The 22451-nt window shown below is 40.7% G+C and overlaps 1 protein-coding gene across 1 annotated transcript in view; it reads right to left on the bottom strand.

The window, feature by feature from the left end:
* LOC117517416 (pecanex-like protein 3) overlaps positions 1-22451 on the bottom strand; it is a 109387-nt gene that overhangs the window by 81681 nt on the left and 5255 nt on the right. Inside the window, exons 3-5 of the mRNA XM_034178420.1 lie at positions 21134-21239; positions 8465-8504; positions 1566-1661 (exon numbers count right to left, since the gene is read on the bottom strand). Coding sequence (XP_034034311.1) covers positions 1566-1661; positions 8465-8504; positions 21134-21239 — 242 coding nt within the window. The remainder of the gene's footprint in view (positions 1-1565; positions 1662-8464; positions 8505-21133; positions 21240-22451) is intronic.

Raw genomic sequence — 22451 nt, forward strand, 5'->3', positions numbered from 1 at the left:
TTTGCATGGTTGAATATGGTTATATATACATTTTCAGGAAAAGACAACATTTAAGGATCACAGAAAATATGGTCAAAATGTAATTTATTTTGCAGACTTGAGTGTTGCACTACAACATGCTTAATAAGATGACAATTAAATCCAAGCCATATTCAGTGACTTAGAAATGTTCATGTATCCATTCCCTGACTTGTTTAAACAAAAACTGGCTGTAAAAGTGATTATTTTAATTCACAATAATAAGCTTGCCCAATTATTTAAGGTGGCTGAAAATTGAGGGACTATTTTTTCCGTTTTTGCTGACAACTTCAGCTGAAAATGTGATGTGGTTCTCATTTGATTTGATTACACTGAACAAAAACATAAACACAGCACTTTTGTTTTTGCTCCAGTTTTTCATGATCTGAACTCAAAGATCTAAAACATTTTTTATATACATAAAAGGCCTATTTCTCTTAAATATTGTTCACCAAACTGAGGCACAACTGTGCAATAATCATGCTGTTTAATCAGCATCTTGATATGCCACACCCGTGGGGTGGGATGGATTATCTCTGCAAAGAATAAGTGCTCTCTAACACAGATTTAGACAGTTTTGTGAACAATATTTGAGAAAGAGGCCTTTTGTGTATATAAAAAATGTTTTAGATCTTTGAGTTCAGCTCATGAAAAATGGGAGCAAAAAAAAGGGCTGTGTTTATACTTTTGTTCAGTGTAGTTAAATAAAGGTCAAATAAAATAAGGTAGCACATTGCCGGCGGGGATCCAATAGGTAGCTGACATTTTTCAAGGGTGGCAATAAACTATGCAAAGCTTCTATAAATGAGTTGGAATGGCATGAGTCCAGAATATTTTTAGAACCTTACACCGAAACAGTTTTTAGAAGAACTCAACCCTTTTATTTCCTGTTAAATATGTAATTACGTCCACCAAGGACGTAATAAAATCATCTGCGTTTATTCATTTATTTGTCTGTCTGACTGTTAGCAAGATTACGTCAAAATTACTGCACAGGTTTTGATGAAATATGCACCACAGATAGATATTAGGCCATGGAAGACTCAATTATTGGAGGTGATCTGGATCTGGATCAAGATTTCACTTTATATAAGCTTTGAAGGATTACGTCAAAACTACTTCAGGGATTCTCGCCAGAATTGCGCCACAGATAGATATTAGGGCATGGAAGACTCCACTGAATTTTGGAGGTGATCCAGATCCGGCGTCGCAGACCGAATATTTTAATAGTTCATAAAGTGTATCCTAAACCTGCACTACTCACATATATTAAAGGGAACAGATACAGGGTTACAAAGCATTTATAAAACCAAATTTAAACATTAATGAGTAAGATATATGACCCCCACCCCTAGCGTTTACACACTGACAATCCTGTCAAAAAGTACAAAAACATACCTGTTCCTTTAATAAATGTGAGTTGTGTATTAAGAATTTAATCAGGAGATCACAAGTGATATCCAGCCCTATGGGCTTCTTGTCTACATACAAGAACATTCGACCACTTTCAGTTCAAAGGAAACTCATGTAACAAGCAGCAGACTTACTAATGGTGTCCTGGGAAGTCTGGCGAAGGATCTCACGATGAGCTGAAGTCACAATTACGTTAGTGCTTCCTTGTTCCCGCACTAGGTCCTTGATATCTACGGTGAAAACACCACAAGTCAAGCTAATTGCTACCAAAGGTGCACCAACAAAGTATTGAGCAAAGGGTGTGAATACTTACGTGGATAATCACGTACTTGATTTTTTTTTTTTAATTTCAAAAACACTTTTTGATGTCAATATGAGGTGCTGTGAGTACATTTTGAGGGAAAAAAAATGAACTTACTCCATTTTGGAATAAGGCTAGAACATAAAATGTGGATACACTGTTTGTGTGTGTGTGTGTGTGTGTGTGGACCGGTATGAGATTGACAGTATATTTCTAGTAGGCCTTAAGGCCTACTAGAAAAAATAGTTTGTTTCCTGCGACATAAAACAAAAACAACAAAAAAACGGTTACTAAGAGAGGTTAACATGCGGAGCATTAGCTTAGAAATTTTCACTGTGTGGTGCATTTCTCTGTGTATGATCCAGCACACAGGTGCTGGAGTATTGAGTACCTGAAGAAACCCAAAGGGGACACCCACATTTCACCTGGCTATGGCAGATGGATGATTATTTAGAGATTGTGTCAATTGACTGGTTGTCTGCCTGGGTGGTTGCCATTCAAGTCCCAAGGTGGATCCTTGGTAATGTGGATGCTGCAAAGCCCAACACCAGCGCATGCTCCCAGACTTGACTTGAAGAAACAGTTTGGGTCACAGTTGTCTTTGAGATGTTGTGATATGTTTGAAGTAGATCAACTTGCATCACCTGAGATCACACCTCGTGTGTGGACAAGCATTGTCATGCTCATAAACAGCATCTTTCCCAGACGAACCTGTTTCCAGCATACATGCAGCTACTGCGAAGTGTCCACATATCTGTTGGGTTTAATAGTGTTGCTGTGTTTCAAAATTCTTAGGCCTACGACATTGCACCTGCAGTTGATGCTGTGCATCTGTGGCTGTTATTTTCACCCTTCATATGCCTTAAAGCCCCCTGACACTTGCACAACTTTGATCCGTGCACCTGCAAGCTTGCAAGCAAGTGCCGTGCACGAGAGTAAACTAGTCTCAAACTCGCAAACTATATGCAGCTTCGTGCAAGTGCGCAAAGAAAATTTTGAAATGTTCAAAAACTCCATCACGCATTAATTACGTGTCTTCATGTGAACATTATGCACATAATTTAAAAACACAGCGTGAGTGCGAGTGACTGCGTCAGTGCACCGCATCAGAGCGCAGCTCGTCTGAACGCTTATGAGATGTAAAATCTATCATAAACATACTTTTACAGCTACACACAAGAAGGGATGAACATATAACTGTTTTACCAAGCTATTACACAGTAAACATGACAAATAATGACCTTTTTAGATGGTTCCAAATGCTTTCTCGACCTCATTAAGCACACGCAAGAGAAGCTGCAGCTGGAACAGCCCTCTGTGATTCCGGAAGCAATTAGGGGCATGTTCAACAGCCAACTCACAGAGAAAATGATTAATCCGCTACAAAATAATTATTTTATATATGCAGCATCCAGCGCACAACACATGGCAGCCAGTGGAACAAAGCGCGGCATCCAGCTGGGAACACAGCGGGTGGGATCGTCACAATGTGCGTCAGACCAAAGTTGTGCAAGTGTCAGAGAACCTTTACCATCTCCTGACATTAACAGGCATCACCAGACAACACTCATTCACCAATGAAGGTCCACAGGTGTACAACCATCCACCTTGAGGAATTTAATAACAGCACCTTGTGTCTAATGCACGTCCATGCATGTCGCAATTTTGAATTTTTTTTAAACAAGCAACTGTGTGCATGTGCTACCTCAAAGGTGATTCTGACAATATTTAAAACTGCAGACAAAAACTGCTTGGTGTAGCAATTGTCAATTAAAAAAATGATTATTTTTGTACCAGTTACACTTTAAATGGTAAATGGGCTGCATTTATATAATGCTTTTCCATCAGCATCAGACACTTTACAAATAATGCCTCACATTCACCCCAATGTGAGGGTGCTGCCACACAAGGTGCTTACTACACACTGGAACAACTAGGGCAGGGGGGCCCTAGTTCAGTCCTCGAGATCTACCTTTCTGTTACAACACACCTGAATCCAATGAAAGACTTGTTAGTAGGCTTTTAATGAGCCTTTCATTGGATTCAGGTGTGTTGAATAGGGAGACAACTAAGAGTGGCAGGAAGGTAGATCTCAAGGGCCGAATTTGGGCACCCCTGAACTAGGGGATTAAGGACCTTGCCCAAGGGACCTTAGTGATTTTCCAATCAGGTTGGGATTTGAACCGAGAATCTTCTGGTCTCAAGCCCAACACCTTAACCACTAGACCATCACCTCCCATATTTCAATAACAAGCAACATCTTGCTTGTTATTGAAATATTCACATTGGAGGCAGAACCTTCCAGCTGACACCTGTGTGTGTGTATACATACATACATACATATACATACACACACACACACACACTCAACAAAAATATAAACGCAACACTTTTGGTTTTGCTCCCATTTTGTATGAGATGAACTCAAAGATCTAAAACTTTTTCCACATACACAATATCACCATTTCCCTCAAATATTGTTCACAAACCAGTCTAAATCTGTGATAGTGAGCGCTTCTCCTTTGCTGAGATAATCCATCCCACCCCATTGTGCTGTGTGATAAAACTGCACCTTTCAGAGTGGCCTTTTATTGTGGACAATCTAAGGCACACCTGTGCACTAATCATGATGTCTAATCAGCATCTTGATATGGCACACCTGTGAGGTGGGATGGATTATCTCAGCAAAAGAGAAGTGCTCACTATCACAGATTCAGACTGGTTTGTGAACAATATTTGAGGGAAATGGTGATATTGTATATGTGGAAAAAGTTTTAGATCTTTGAGTTCATCTCATACAAAATGGGAGCAAAACCAAAAGTGTTGCGTTTATATTTTTGTTGTGTATATATATATATATATACACACACACACACACACGAGGTCTATTAGATAATAAACCAACCCTTTTATTTTTTTTTAACTATATGGATTTGAATGACATGCAAATACACCAATCATGCTTGAACCCTCGTGCGCATGCATGAGTTTTTTCACGCGTCGGTGACGTCATTTCCCTGTGGGCAGGCCTTGAGTGAGATGTGGTCCCGCCCTCGCGGCTGAATTCCTTTGTTTCACACGCTGCTCGAGACGGCGCGCGTTGCTTTATCAAAATTTTTTCTGGACCTGTGAGGAATATCCGAGTGGGCACTATTCGAGAAATTAAGATGGTTTTCAGTGAAATGTTTAACGGCTGAGAGATTATGGGGTGTTTCTGTCGGTGTAAGGACTTCCCACAGAGCGGGACGTCGTGCAGCGCTTCCAGGCGCCGTCGTCGGCCTGTTTCGACCTGAAAACATCCTAATTTAAGGCTTAATTCACCCAGGACGTCGTGAGAGAACAGAGAAGATTCAGAAGAGGCCGGCATGAGGACTTTATGCGGACATTCCACTGTTTAAGGACATTTTTTAATGAAAGACATGCGCGCAAATTCGCTGAGTCGTTTCCGTGATGACTCGGCAAATCTGTGTGCGCCGCGACAGGAAAAACACCTCCGTGTTGAAAACCATTTGTAAAATTTAGGCAGCTTTTGATGGCTTTCAACAAGTGAGTAACTGAGAAATTGTTTAACAGCTTGGGCATGTTCCAACTTGCCCGTTACGGTTTCCAACGGAGGTGTTTTTCCTGTCGCGACCCCCCGCAGTTGGGTCCGGCCCGACATGCGACTCTGCCCGCACGTTCTTTCATTACAAAATGTCCGTTAACAATGGAATGTCTGAATAAACACCTCATGCCGACTTCTTCTGAAAGTTCTCTGTTCTCTGACGACTTACTGGGTCAACAGAGCCTGAAATGTGGAAGTTTTCAACTTGAAACGGCGAGACACTGCCGCCTCGAAGCGCAGATCGCCGTCAGGCGCCGTGGGCCATCCTTATGGCGACACTACCAGCCCAAAATCTCTCATCAGCCTTAAAATTTTTACCGAAAACCAGCTGAATTTATCGAATGGTGTCCACTCAGTTGTGCCTTACAGTTTTGAAAAATTTTTTGATCAAACAAAGCAGCAGTCTCTGAGCCATTCCTAAACAATAAAAAAAAAAAAAATCGATGAGAGGGTGGGCCACTCCTCACTCAAAGACTGCCCACAGGCTAATGACGTAACCGACAGGCGTGAAAAAACTCTCGCATGCCCACGAGGGTTCAAGCATGTCTGATGTAATCACACGTGATTCAAATCCATATGGTTTTTGAAAAAAATAATAAGGTTGGATACTTTTCTAATAGACCTCATATATATATATATATATATATATATATATATATATATATATATTGATTAAGATCCGGACTATTTGCAGGCCATGACATTGACCCTATGTGTCTTTTTGCAAGGAATGTTTTCACAGTTTTTGCTCTATGGCAAGATGCATTATCATCTTGATAAATGATTTCATCATCCCCAAACATCCTTTCAAATGATGGGATAAGAAAAGTGTCCAAAATATCAACGTAAACTTGTGCATTTATTGATGATGTAGTGACAGCCATCTCCCCAGTGCCTTTACCTGACATGCAACCCCATATCATCAATGACTGTGGAAATTTACATGTTCTCTTCAGGCAGTCATCTTTATAAATCTCATTGGAATGGCACCAAACAAAAGTTCCAGCATCATCACCTTGCCCAATGCAGATTTGAGGTTCATCACTGAATATGACTTTCATCCAGTCATGCACAGTCCACGATTGCTTTTCCTTAGCCCATTGTAACCTTGTTTTTTTCTGTTTAGGTGTTAATGATGGCTTTCGTTTAGCTTTTCTGTATGTAAATCCCATTTCCTTTAGGCGGTTTCTTACAGTTCGGTCACAGATGTTGACTCCAGTTTCCTCCCATTCGTTCCTCATTTGTTTTGTTGTGCATTTTCGATTTTTGAGACATATTGCTTTAAGTTTTCTGTCTTGACGCTTTGATGTCTTCCTTGGTCTACCAGTATGTTTGCCTTTAACAACCTTCCCATGTTTGTATTTGGTCCAGAGTTTAGACACAGCTGACTGTGAACAACCAACATCTTTTGCAACATTGCATGATGATTTAAGAGTTTGATAATCCTCTTCGTTGTTTCAACTGACATCTCTCATGTTGGAGCCATGATTCATGTCAGTCCACTTGGTGCAACAGCTCTCCAAGGTGTGATCACTCCTTTTTAGATGCAGACTAACGAGCAGATCTGATTTGATGCAGGTGTTAATTTTGGGGATGAAACTTTACAGGGTGATTCCATAATTTATTCCTCAGAATTGAGTGATTCCATATTTTTTTCCCTCTGCTTGGTCTAAAAAAGTAACCGTTACTGACTGCCACAATTTTTTTTCTTGATTTCTTATAGTGTTTCTTAAAGCCAGAAAGTTGCCATTTGAAATGAATTTAGTTTTGTGTCATGTCTGTGATCTGCTTTTTTTCTACAAAATTAAACAACTGAATGAACATCCTCCGAGGCCGGTGATTCCATAATTTTTGCCAGGGGTTGTATACACACATACATATACATATATACATATACCGTATTTTCCGGACTATAAGTCGCACTTTTTTACATGTTTTGGCCTGGGGTGCGACCTATACTCCGGTGCGACTTATAAATGAAAAATATACCGGTAGGATCTCAATTAATTTACTGTAACAAAACAATTTTACGTGACAGAGTCAATCTATGTTTTAAAATGGCCACCAGAAAAGGAAATGCAATGCATCATGGGCACTGTAGTATGGTGGCCGTCCTATAGGTTATGCTGGTCGCGATAACCAATCAGAGAACAGAACGTTGGACGCGTATTCCTCACCTCACCCAGAGCGTGAGAAGCTGACGAACACGGTGCTTGCTGTTATTCCAGCATGGCGAACAAAACAGCTTCAACCCTTGGATATCAGTGTGAGCAGAGTGTTTAAGTTGACGCTGAGAGCTGCGTGGGAGCACTGGGTGAGCGACGGTGGAGGATTAGCGTGTGCACTTGGAAGGAGCTGGCGTTGATGATTGTGAAAAGCGTTTGAAGCAGACGAACATGGTGTTTATTCCGGGACAGCTAACAAAACAGCTTCAACCCTTGGATATCAGTGTGAGCAGAGTTGACGCCGAGAGCTGCATGGGAGCACTGAGCGACGGCGGAGGATTAGCGTCTGCACTTGGAAGGAGCTGTATCGACACCGCTGGGCGGTCATGAGCTGCGCAGGTAGGCGCTGCATGGTTTGGCTCGCAATGTGGTCCGCAAAATACAAACATATCCGTAGGTAAAATGCAGCTCACGAGAGGGCACTCGAGACTTGTGTGACTGTTCCTGCGACTTCTGACTACCATAGAAAAATAAAAATTTCAACGTTACTGATAACTTAACAAGACAACGGAGAAGGCCCGAAAAAATGCCACCAAAAAGAAAATCATACTCTGCAGATTACAAGTTAAGACTGGTTAAATATGCATCCGAAAACGGTAGCCGTCACAATATTATCATCTGAACTTTTCATGTTAACATACCTGTATGTCCATGGGACTTATAGTCCAGTGCAACTTATTTATGGTTTATTTTTCTTTATAATGGATAAAGTGGCTGGTGCGACTTATACTCCGGTGCAACTTATTTATGGTTTATTTTTCTTTATAATGGATAAAGTGGCTGGTGCGACTTATACTCCGGTGCGACTTATAGTCCGGAAAATACGGTATATATATATATATATATATATATATATATATATATATATACACACACACAATAACGTAAAAACTAGATACTTACCCTTAGCACCCCCTGCATCCTCCAACTGGGGCAAGAACTCCTGATAAGGTAATTACAAAAAAAAGAAAAAAGAAAAAAAAATTATTCTGCATTGTAAATCCAGCTGTCAAAATTCATACATTATTGGGGCTATGAATGGAACATAATGGAATTGAGAACATGTTCATACAGTATAAAACCCCTGTCACACCTCGACTATTTAGCCAGCATATGCCAACCGTAAAAACAGTGGCATGTGCGGGCGTACATCTAGTTATGGGTACGTTCTGTGTAAGTTAAGAGCATGTTGAAGCAGTCGTAATACAGCAAGCACTTCGAAAAAGTTTGGACATGCACAAAATTCGACGCATGCCAGAGCACGACTCATACATTCCGCACATATGGGATATAAGTTACCGGTAAGTTATGCGATTGTTGACATTTTTCCTGTAAGTTACTCAGAAGTCGAAATACATCCACTGATGCTGTCCACTAGACATGTGGAGATTAATCAATACAAATCGGTATCTAGATACAAACATGCGCGATGCGAGTGCATCAATTCAACTGACGAGGTTGAATCATGTTGCATCGCTCGCTGCCTGCTTGCATCGATTTTTTCCGAGGCACATTGAATGCACCACGGACGGTTCAGGACACCGGAGCAGCCGTTGTTTTTGAGGGTGTTAATCGAGAAAATTATTATTTCTCTACGTTGATTGCAGACTGCAGCAGGTCTGCTTGAAGCAACGCTTCGACCCGCTATTAGTTGGTTCTCTGCTTCACTGGTTTTTAGAAGCGGCAAGTCCACTGGCGTGAGCACCAGCCGGTGTGTGAACTGAAGTTGTCCATCAGGTAAAGGAAGAAATCATTTTCGGTCAGAATTAACTTCAGAGCAAATCGCTGTTTTAAATCAAATGACACCTCTTTCAAAACATAATACAAACAATAAACTACAATCAACCAAAACTGGAGTTTTTTCCCCCAAAATGAGACGTCCTTCATTTTTTATGAATTACATCCTGACGTGCAGCGCAGCCAGCTGAAGAGCTCAGCTCAGAGGCTATGGAGTTATGTTTGTGTCATTAATATCTGAAAGGAAATGCTTTTTGACAAAAACTACAGATTCAAGGATCCATCATGTACATCAAGAATCCAGTGACCATGTCCAGATTTTATTGATTTTTATTTATGTCCAGAGATCAAGGATCCAGTGACCAATTTCATGTTTATTTACTTTAAGAATTAATAAAATGTTGTTGACATAGAAAACCTGTAAAGCCTACTTTTAGTACACAGAAAATTCACAAGAGGTATTGATAACGGAATAGATAAGCAGAATCAATAGATAAAATCTTATCAATACCCATCCCTAATTGTATTGCACCAAATCACATCAGGTCGCATTGTGAGGAATTGAATCAAATACATACAGTACTGTGAAAAAGTGTTTGCCCCCTTGACCCTTTACATGTTAAGATTTTTATTAGGACATCAAAAACAATCACAGCCACAGACATCTATAACTTCTTCAGGGTTGTCCTGGTGTCTCGGTGGCTTTCCTCACTCTTCACCTTCTTATACAGTCAATCATTTTGAGAATTATCTACGTCACACAGATTTACCACAGAGTGCTATACTGTTTGTATTTCTTCATAATTCATGTAAATAATGTCCAAGACATACAAGCCCTGGCAATAATTATGGAATCACCGGCCTCGGAGGATGTTCATTCAGTTGTTTAATTTTGTAGAAAAAAGCAGATCACAGACATGACACAAAACTAAAGTCATTTCAAGTGGCAACTTTCTGGCTTTAAGAAACTATAAGAAATCAGGAAAAAAAATTGTGGCAGTCATTAACGGTTACTTTTTTAGACCAAGCAGAGGGAAAAAAATATGGAATCACTCAATTCTGAGGAAAAAATTATGAAATCATGAAAAACAAAAGAACGCTCCAACACATCACTAGTATTTTGTTGCACCACCTCTGGCTTTTATAACAGCTTGCAGTCTCTGAGGCATGGACTTAATGAGTGACAAACAGTACTGTTCATCAATCTGGCTCCAACTTTCTCTGATTGCTGTTGCCAGATCAGCTTTACAGGTTGGAGCCTTGTCATGGACCATTTTCTTCAACTTCCACCAAAGATTTTCAATTGGATTAAGATCCGGACTATTTGCAGGCCATGACATTGACCCTATGTGTCTTTTTGCAAGGAATGTTTTCACAGTTTTTGCTCTGGCAAGATGCATTATCATCTTGAAAAATGATTTCATCATCCCCAAACATCCTTTCAATTGATGGGATAAGAAAAGTGTCCAAAATATCAACGTAAACTTGTGCATTTATTGATGATGTAGTGACAGCCATCTCCCCAGTGCCTTTACCTGACATGCAGCCCCATATCATCAATGACCGTGGAAATTTACATGTTCTCTTCAGGCAGTCATCTTTATAAATCTCATTGGAACGGCACCAAACAAAAGTTCCAGCATCATCACCTTGCCCAATGCAGATTCGAGATTCATCACTGAATATGACTTTCATCCAGTCATCCACAGTCCACGATTGCTTTTCCTTAGCCCATTGTAACCTTGTTTTTTTCTGTTTAGGTGTTAATGATGGCTTTCGTTTAGATTTTCTGTATGTAAATCCCATTTCCTTTAGGCGGTTTCTTACAGTTCGGTCACAGACGTTGACTCCAGTTTCCTCCCATTCGTTCCTCATTTGTTTTGTTGTGCATTTTCAATTTCTGAGACATATTGCTTTAAGTTTTCTGTCTTGACACTTTGATGTCTTCCTTGGTCTACAAGTATGTTTGCCTTTAACAACCTTCCCATGTTTGTATTTGGTCCAGAGTTTAGACACAGCTGACTGTGAACAACCAACATCTTTTGCAACACTGCATGATGATTTACCCTCTTTTAAGAGTTTGATAATCCTCTCCTTTGTTTCAATTGACATCTCTCGTGTTGGAGCCATGATTCATGTCAGTCCACTTGGTGCAACAGCTCTCCAAGGTGTGTTCACTCCTTTTTAGATGCAGACTAACGAGCAGATCTGATCTGATGCAGGTGTTAGTTTTGGGGATGAAAATTTACAGGGTGATTCCATAATTTATTCCTCAGAATTGAGTGATTCCATATTTTTTTCCCTCTGCTTGGTCTAAAAAAGTAACCATTACTGACTGCCACAATTATTTTTCCTAATTTTTTATAGTGTTTCTTAAAGCCAGAAAGTTGCCATTTGAAATAACTTTAGTTTGGTGTCATGTCTGTGATCTGCTTTTTTTCTACAAAATTAAACAACTGAATGAACATCCTCCGAGGCCGGTGATTCCATAATTTTTGCCAGGGGTTGTAGTCAGTGTCTTGGGAATGTTCACATATCCATCCCCTAACTTGTCTGAAGAAAACTGTATATAAAAGTGATGGTTTACATGTGCTATACTAAAGGGGGCACTTACTTATTCACATCATCATTTTGGCTTTTAGATTTTTAATTAATTTATAGCAAACTGTAGAGATTTACTTTCACTGTGAGTTTAAAGAACATGATTTTGGAAATTCTAATATACAAGGCCTGAATTCTATTTTGTATTTTGATGTCCTAATAAAAATCTAACATGTACAGGATCAAGGGGGCAAACAATTTTTCACAGCACTGTATCAAATGGGGAACAGGGATTAACTGTATTGTCAGTATCGTCATGTATCGCTATATGCATCGTATCGCTGGTAGTGTATCGAGGTGTGTATTGAATCGTTGTCAGTGATGAGATTCACATGCCTACTGTCCACTGATTGGCTAAACAACGGAAAGCTGCAGTCCTTATGCAGTTCAGACTGTTTCAGATATTAAAACCATTCACAGATGGAGTAAATATAATGTCTTAATCTTACCTGTTACGTTGTTTCACAGCCTGACAAAAATGTATCCACATAAAGCGTCCCAATTTCGGAAAACGATGTATGAAAATACTTTAATTCCTTGTCACGGCTGAAGAAACATAGCATTTTAAAGACGTCCCTCTGTGGTTTTTCTGTTGCAGGTGCGTCTCTCAGCCTGAACCAAATGATGCCTGTACTTTGCACCACAACAAGACAATTCATTTATTATTTATTAAAAGTTGAAAGTCACAGCGCCTCAAGTCACAGCACTGAAAATCACAGTGCCTCAATCTATTTGGGCCTTAAAAACACCTTACAATTTAAATAACACAGGCTGTAAATGGCGGTTAATTTCGTTTATGGCGAATGATGAAGTTCTGACACGCTACAGCTTGCTTTATTTTGAAGACCATCGTTTTCTTCTTCTTCTACTTCCTGTGCTGCCGACGTTAGACATTACGCTCCTGTCTTGTTGCAACGACATGTTCACGTCACGCACGAGCTGGTAAAACGTGTACAAATTAATTACTTATCGTGTTATGTATTAAAACCTAAGAAAGGTATTTATTGTTGTTTGCTCTGTGTTCTGCATCGTTTATGTCGCATGTAAGGACTGTCCCTGTGAGATGTGTGTGGAAGATAGGCTGCTAGCAAACGGAGCTCAAACTTAGTGCCCTTGGAAGCAGAAGGAGGTAGGAGGGGATGATTTATCCATAAAAATGAGGGATTTGTTTTATTTATTGTTCTTATTTCAACAAGAGCTGTAACTCTGGTTTGAAGGGTTAATTTCTTGTGAAATGCATTATTTCAGTTTATTAAAGGACTGGTGTTAAGGCTAAAATGTGAATATAATTCTATGCAATATTTGTGAAATATGGTGCTATGGAAATTTATGTATTTTTGTGTCCATTTCATGGTTTTCACGGTGTCAAATGTCAGTCAGTCAAAAGGGGAGGAGAGAAAATAAAGCTGCACCAGTCGAAGCTCTCTGCATCTTGCTTTATTATTCCAAGCGGGTCGCTACAGTGAAAACTCCTTTCCGGCTACGAGAGACCTGCCATCCCTGCAGAGAAGCTGATGCCACCTCACCTGAGATCCAGCTACCAAACGGATACCAGCCTGCTGATTCCGCTCACGTCGATATCCTGCACAGGCAAAATCAAAAAGGACGGCACACTGAAGGTACAACTACGGATGCTAAAGGGACTTTGAGTGCCAAGGAGCAAAGAGGACGATTTACATACGCACGCACAAGCTTAAAGCATAACTGAAATGCCTTATATCGTTTCGAGGTCGAAATTAATTTGAGAGTTGATTTCTAAGATATAACAGTGCTGAGGTGATGAATATTTCAGGACAAATGGAATGTGTTTAGGGATAATAATTCATGATATTTCTGTTTATGAGTGAAGCTCTTTGCTATTAATACCAGCAACACTCATTTACAACACTTGTTACTGTTTCATGCTAAGAATCCCTTTGAATGTCCATCATCTGTGAATGCTTGATTATAGATATTACTCTGTGGTAAAGGATAGCTACAGCTCATAGGTGTGAATTCAGGCATAGGACAATCAAAGCCACGTCAGACTTGAAACAGTCGCACAAACAAACAAGATGTCACTCCCACCAGAAGAAACAGACAATCCCACAGACACACCATTCAGGTCTAGCTCACGTGAGAGGAAGCTAACAGAGAAAGGCCAAGAAATGCGTAACCAAGACTCCAAAAAACGGGAGAAAATATTCAACAAGGCCTATGACTCTTGGAAGCTAGTAGCAAGAGAAACTAGGACAAGATTAAAAACCCTCTGCTCATTAGGAGACCTCAATAAGCTACAGGACGATATTCAAGCAAAGTACAATGTTGTAAAACTACAGTATGAACCTATTCTGCGTAACAGTAGCACCACGCCAGAAGTTGTCAAAAAAATGGATGCGTGTGTTATGTTGACAAAGGAAATTTGTGATCTCATAAGCAACCGTCAAGAGACTATTGATGAAGATTATAACGATCAACTTGAAAAGGAAAGAGTAAGAGAAACATTAAACAAAATTGAATATGGATCTGTCTTTGGCTTATCTAAAACTGAAACTGTAAGTTCATCAGAGTCGTCAGAGAAATCAAGCAAACGCTCCGGCTCAGTCAGTGCCTACGGCAACAGACTAGATGCAGAAGCAGAGCTTGCTGCTAAGCTGGAGCAATTAAAAGCCAGAGAAGAAATTCAAGCACAACGAGCACATCTTCACAAGTTAGAAAGTGAATGGAGACTTAATGAAGCAAAAATGTTGTCAGAAATGAAGCAAAGAGAGGTGGAGATGCAATGACAGTTGGAACAAGAGAGAGCAAAACTGCAGCAGTTACAAGCAACAAAGGAAGTTGCTATAGCAGCAGCTCGTGTGAGAGCATACGATAGTTTTGAAGGTTTTGAGAACCAAAATGAAATTAACGACACAACTAGCTCAGCTCACTATAAGATAAAAACAGAGCCTCTGCTGAATCCAGACGCTGCTTCGTTCCAACCTCGCCAAGCAATTCCTGAAATGACAGTGACCCAGGAGTCTGTCAGTTTAGCACAAGCAATTGCTAGCTCATTGAGTATGAACCGCTTGCCAGTCCCTGAACCCACCACATTTAGTGGTGACCCTTTACAGTTTACAGATTGGAAGATGTCATTCATGACTCTGATTGACAGAAAACCACTTCCAGCGAGCGAGAAAATGTTTTATCTCAAAAATTATCTTGTTGGAGAGGCGCGTAAAGCTGTTGAAGGTTTCTTTTATCGAAATTCAGAGAATGCATACAATGGAGCATGGAAAGTTTTACAGGACAGATATGGGAACCCATTCATCATACAGAAAGCTTTCCGCGAAAAGCTCATGAAATGGCCAAGGATCAGCACAAATGACGCACTAGCACTACGGGAGTTTGCTGACTTCCTACAAAGCTGCAAGGAGGCAATTCCACATATAAAAGGATTAGCTATCCTTAATGACTGTGAAGAAAACCACAAGTTGCTCAAAAAACTGCCGGAATGGATCGTACGAAAGTGGAGTCGAATTGTTGTGGATGAACTTGACACATCTGACAGCTATCCAGATTTTGCATGCTTCACAGAGTTCCTCAGCAGAGAGGCACGGATAGCTTGCAACCCAATTGCTTCTCCACTCTCGATAAATTTCAAACCTGTAGATGACAGGATCCCAAAGAGAGCCAGAGCTTTCAACACAAGCACACAATCAAAGAGTGTAGTTCAAGAGAAAGAAGAAACGAACAACAGTAAACCGAAATTACCTTGCTCTGTCTGTAAAAGTGAAACTCATGGCATCCCTAGGTGTCCCACTTTCACAACAAAAAGTGCTGAAGATAAAAAGGCATTCATTCATGAAAATCGACTCTGCTTTGGATGCTTAAGAAAGGGTCACATGACTAAAGACTGTAAGAGACGACACACATGCGACATATGCAGCCGTCGTCACCCAACCTGCTTGCACGAAGACAGGAACCAAAGACCTGTGGAAGCAATACCGAACGGCTCCACTTCCACAGAAGAAGGTGCAAGCCAAGAACACAACGCGCTTCTGCTACTTCAAGTATTGTCCCAGTCTTTGTTTCTTCATTGCGAGAGCCACACAGAGAAATACTTACGTATGCAATATTAGACACACAGAGTGACTCAACATTTGTCTTAGAAGATGTACTTGATAAGCTGAATGTGAATGCACAGTCAGTAAAGCTGAAACTCAGTACCATGACAGCCATCGACACAATCGTATCGAGCAAGAGTGTTCGTGGTCTACAAGTCCGTGGACTTGACTCAGAGTCGCATTCAACTACAACAGGCCTACAGCCGTGACTTCATCCCAGTGGATAAGTCTTACATTCCAACAAAGGAAACAGCATTACTGTGGCCTCATCTCAGAAACTTGGCAGACAAGTTGCCACCCCTTCAGGACTGTGATGTAGGACTCCTGATAGGATATGACTGTCCTTCAGCGCTGGCTCCTCTTGAAGTTATCTTAGGTGACAAAAATCAACCGTTCGCACAGAGATCAGAACTAGGATGGAGTATAATAGGCTTGTCAAACCCCCACCTAGACAGGCAAGGAAGTCAAAGCTTCGTACATCGGCTAACAGTAAGAGAACTGCCAGTTCCATCAGCAACAGATGTTCTGAAGACTTTGGAATCAGACTTCATTGAGAGAACTTATGAGGATAAATATGTCTCACAAGATGATGTTCATTTCATTCAGTTCCTCAGTGACCACATCACACAGAAGGAGGACGGGCATTATGAGATGCCTCTCCCTTTCAAAGGCAACAGTCCACCCAACTTACCAAACAACAAGAGGCTAGCCACAGTTCGCCTACAGTGTCTTAAGAAAAAATTAAAGGCCAACAAACAATACTACGAGCAGTACAAAACATTCATGGAGGCAACCATTAACAAGGGTGATGCAGAGCTTGCCCCTGCAACATCTGAGAGAGCGACAGAGTGGTACCTTCCACATCACGGTGTCTACCACCCCAAAAAAACAAATAAGCTAAGAGTCGTTTTTGACTGTTCAGCCAAATTCCATGGTATTTCTCTAAACGACACCCTGCTAACTGGACCTGATCTGATCAATCCTCTGGTAGGAGTGCTTTGTCGATTTAGAAAAGAAGCTGTAGCCATTATCTGTGAACAAATGTTTTATCAGTTTTCTGTCACTCCTGAATCCAGGAATTATCTGAAGTTCCTCTGGTGGAAAGGCGGAGATCTGGAGAAGGAACCACAGGAGTACAGGATGGCCGTTCATCTATTCGGAGCTGCTTCGTCTCCAGGATGTGCCAATTTTGGCTTAAAGCATCTAGCAAGACAACACAAAGCTAACTACGCCCTGGCATCAGCATTTGTGGAGAGAAATTTTTACGTTGATGACGGATTAGTCAGCATCCCGTCAGTTGACGAAGCTAAAAAACTGATCACTGAATCACAAGAGTTGTGCAAAAGAGGAGGCCTGCGCCTCCACAAATTCAACTCAAATAAAGAAGCTGCATTGTCTTGCTTAGACCCATCTGAAAGAGCAGCAAGCGTCAAGCCTCTAGAGTTTGATCCAACGCCATCAGAACGTGCTCTCGGCATCCAGTGGCTGATAAAGGATGACATGTTCAGCTTTAACATCAGCTTGAAGGATCAGCCTTCAACCCGTCGTGGTTGTTTGTCTGTCATCGCCTCTCTTTACGATCCACTCGGGTTCATTGCTCCATTCAGCCTAAGTGGAAAACGTATCCTTCAAGAGCTTTGTCACAGAGGCATCGGATGGGATGATCCACTTCCGGAAGATATAAAGCTACGGTGGGAGGAATGGATGAATGGACTTCTTAAGCTGAAAGAGGTCTCGATCCCAAGATGTTACCACCCACATGACTTTCATAACATTGTCAGAGTAGAATTACACCATTTTTCAGATGCCAGCTGCGTAGGATATGGTGCATGTTCTTACCTCAGGTACAAAAATGACAAGGATGAAGTCCATTGCAGTCTCGTAATGGCAAAAGCAAGGGTAGCTCCCTCGAAGGTCACAAGTATTCCAAGGCTGGAACTTGCAGCAGCAGTGGTTTCTGCAAAAGTCAGCGTCATGTTAAAGGGTGAGCTTAACATGAAAATCGATCAAGAATTTTTCTGGACGGATTCGCAAATTGTGCTTGGGTACATCAGCAATGATGCCCGTAGGTTCCACATATTTGTCGCAAACCGTGTTCAACTGATTAGAGACAATAGTGATCCTGATCAGTGGCATTATGTGGATTCCTCAGAAAACCCGGCCGATCACGCATCCCGAGGTCTCCATGTTTCAGACATTCACTCAACGAACTGGCTGCAAGGTCCGAAATTTCTCTGGGAGCGTGAATTGCATCTAACACCCAGCAGTCCAGCAGACTTACTCGTCGGTGATCCCGAAGTCAAGACAATTCAAGTACTTGCAACCGAAACCAATAACTGCAATGACATCCTCAAGCGTCTGAGTCAGTTTTCCTCATGGACAACACTTGTAAAGGTGGTTGCAAGGATCAAGAGACTGAGGTCTACACAAAAACAACATAGTGAACATGTGACTGTTGAAGAGAGGGAGAAGGCCGCTGAGACAGTGATCAAGATTGTACAGCAGCAAGCCTTTCCCCATGAGATAAAGCTGCTTCAAGGTGGAAAAGACCTTCCAAAATCTAGTTCCCTCTTTAGTCTTGATCCCATCTGGTCTGAAGAACTTCTCTGTGTTGGTGGGAGATTAGAACAGTCATCTCTCTGTCACAAAGTCAAGCACCCAATTATCTTACCGAACGATAGTCATGTAACTAAGCTTATAGTGTCTCACTACCACGCTAAGACATGCCACCAGGGTCGAAGCCAGACACAAATGGAGCTTAGAGTCAATGGATTCTGGGTCATTGGTGGAAGCAAGCTGGTCGCTAAGTTGATACACACCTGTGTGCTTTGTAGGAAACTTCGACGGCCGACAGAGAACCAACGAATGGCTGAACTCCCTAAAGAACGTCTTGAAGCCTCAGCACCTTTCACGTATAGTGGCATGGATTGTTTTGGACCATTTATTGTAAAGAAAGCTCGTAAAGAGTACAAAAGGTATGGACTCATTTTCACATGTCTGTATTCCAGAGCTGTTCATATTGAGATGCTCGAAGATTTGTCGACAGACTCGTTCATCAATGCATTAAGATGCTTCATCAGTCTCAGAGGAGCTGTCCGACAACTTTATTGTGACCAGGGCTCTAATTTTGTTGGAGCCAAAAATGAGTTTAAGGAAGCACTTAAACAATGTGACACCAAACCACTGGAAATCTTCCTGACTGAAAGGCAGTGCGAATTTGTCTTCAATGCCCCCTCTGCTAGCCATGCAGGCGGTGACTGGGAACGGCAAATCAGAACCATAAGAAATGTGCTAAATGCTACCTTCGCACAGTGCCCAGGTCGATTGGATGACGCTTCTCTCAGAACACTGTTATATGAGGCCATGGCTATCGTTAATAGTCGCCCATTGACAGTGGATGGAATAAATGATCCTCAAGCGATGGAACCTTTAACACCGAACCACCTCATCATGATGAAATCTAAGGTTGCTCTTCCTCCCCCTGGAGTATTTGGGAAAGAGGATTTGTATGCTACAAAGAGATGGAGGAGAGTTCAGTATCTCATTGAACAATTCTGGGGTCGTTGGAAAAGAGAGTATCTACTCAACATATCCACAAGACAGAAATGGCACCTACCTCAGCGCAACCTCAGAGTCAATGACATTGTCATTATTAAAGATGACAACCTTCCTAGAAATCATTGGCAATTAGGACGAGTGGTGGAGACTGTTCAGGACAGTGATGGTTTGGTCCGTCGAGTCAAAGTCCAAGTAGGAGAGCGAAAGCCTCATAGAAAACAAGATTCCCCCTCTAAGCCTTCAGTTATTGAGAGGCCAGTCCAAAAATTAGTACTTCTTCTTGAGAATTAATTGGAACAAACAGGCTGTTTGTGTACACACTATTTTATTGTGTATGATGTTGTACAGTTCAACTGTATAACTCTGATAGTTAAAGGTTATAGGTCAAGAAATCCTGTACAATTCATTTAGCCTTTGTATATTTGTTCATTCATTGTAGCAGGATTTGGTGGGAGTGTAAATGGCGGTTAATTTCGTTTATGGCGAATGATGAAGTTCTGACACGCTACAGCTTGGTGCTTTATTTTGAAGACCACCGTTTTCTTCTTCTTCTACTTCCTGTGCTGCCGACGTTAGACATTACGCTCCTGTCTTGTCGCAACGACATGTTCACGTCACGCACGAGCTGGTAAAACGTGTACAAATTAATTACTTATCGTGTTATGTATTAAAACCTAAGAAAGGTATTTATTGTTGTTTGCTCTGTATTCTGCATCGTTTATGTCGCATGTAAGGACTGTCCCTGTGAGATGTGTGTGGAAGATAGGCTGCTAGCAAACGGAGCTCAAACTTAGCGCCCTTGGAAGCAGAAGGAGGTAGGAGGGGATGATTTATCCATAAAAATGAGGGATTTGTTTTATTTATTGTTCTTATTTCAACAAGAGCTGTAACTCTGGTTTGAAGGGTTAATTTCTTGTGAAATGCATTATTTCAGTTTATTAAAGGACTGGTGTTAAGGCTAAAATGTGAATATAATTCTATGCAATATTTGTGAAATATGGTGCTATGGAAATTTATGTATTTTTGTGTCCATTTCATAGTTTTCACGGTGTCAAATGTCAGTCAGTCAAAAGGGAAGGAGAGAAAATAAAGCTGCACCAGTCGAAGCTCTCTGCATCTTGCTTTATTATTCCAAGCGGGTCGCTACACAGGCATCAGTCAATTCTTCAGCAGTCTGCATGCGATGAAAATAAATCCCATGATCCACCAAAACAAAATAATGTTAAATTACTCTGTTTTGCATCTGTGTGGGGGGGGGGCATGTGACACTGTATGCACGCTAGATGATGTGCTTGTCAATATTTACATGTTCCACCTGACAAACAAAAGGGTTCTGCTGGCGGTAGAAACGCAAACCAAGCCAGACTTAACTGTTCCGACACATATCACACCGTGCAGTACCAACCCGGACCGTTTGGTGGAAAGGGGGCCATCAGCATACGCTGGCTAAATCGTCAAGGTGTGACAGCTGCATAATTTGTTAGACGTACGCACGCGTATGCCAGCATTTTTACTACAATCGGCATACGCTGGCTTAATCGTCAAGGTGTGACAGGGCCCTAAGAAAAGACAAATGGTTGCATAAACTCACCGACACCTGGTTCAATCCAAACAGAGAGTGCTGAGAGCTACAACGTACGGGGGGTGTGGAACTGACCTTCCGAAACACAGTCATCTCTACACCAACATGACTATCCCTACGAAAACATTACATGGACAAAACTTTGATATAAAAAAAAAAACTGTGACATCATATATATATATATATATATATATATATATATATATATATATATATATATATATATATATATATATATATATATATATATATATATATATATATATCAGGGTTCTAGCTAGAACCATTTTAGTGCCAGGTAAATTATGTGATTGCAACTATAGGGGTTTTACACCCCTTAAACATTATTGGCAAGCCCTATTTTAACTAATTTTGAATGGTTTTAGGTGAAAGCAAGAATAATAAACAAAAAAAAAAGAAAAAAAAGAAAAGATATTTGCGTTTTAATATTTGTAGGATCAAAGTTTGAATCAATCAGGTTTGTAAGATCAAACATTGAAAATGTTAAAAACATTAATATTTAATGGACAGCATTTACTCTCTTTAAAATGACAACAGTTTTGAATCCAGTGAAGCATGCAGTTTTTCTGTCATCCTGACAGTTTTGTTCTTTGTTTTTTCAACATTTTTGAGTGGGATTGTCTGACGTTTCTTTTTAAACAATATAACACCTAATTGCCTTGTTTGAACAAGAGGTGAACCTGGACTGATTTGTCAAATCTTGCTCTTTTAAATGAAAACTTTGTGAATCAGTTTCACTTTCCTCTTTCACTGATGCTGTGCGCCAGCCCCCCCCCCCCCCCCCCCCCCCATTGATCACACCACCTGCTGTTTTTCAAACTCTGAGCTTTTTGGAAACACAAAGCCTTTCAACTGTAAAATAAACTAAATTTCTGAATGTATCATCAAATACGGACACAGAAGGACCTCTGGATTATTTAATGTAGAATTTCTTGGCGGATTTTTTTTCTACAGTTCAGAGCACAGACGCTGTTTTCACCTCTTCACAGCTCTGTGGCCACAGAAGGCACTGACTCATCTCTGTATGTGATTTGATATGAAGAAAATGAGAAATATATTTCTTATTACTTTAATTATTGGCTTAAAATTGTAAAAGTATGACTATATAAGCTTGGAATACGATCGAATTGGTACATTTTCCGTATCATTTCAGTTCTTTTTTTCAGAAATTCTGTGCTGGGTGGCACAGCCAATTTTAACCTCAGAGCTGGTTGGAAATTTGCTGTACCGGGCGGGGCCGCACGGCGCCACCCCCCGTGGATAGAACCCTGATATATATATATATATATGTATATATATATATATG

The sequence above is a fragment of the Thalassophryne amazonica genome, chromosome 9 (genome assembly GCF_902500255.1).
Source record: "Thalassophryne amazonica chromosome 9, fThaAma1.1, whole genome shotgun sequence".
NCBI classification, from domain to species: Eukaryota; Metazoa; Chordata; class Actinopteri; order Batrachoidiformes; family Batrachoididae; genus Thalassophryne; species Thalassophryne amazonica.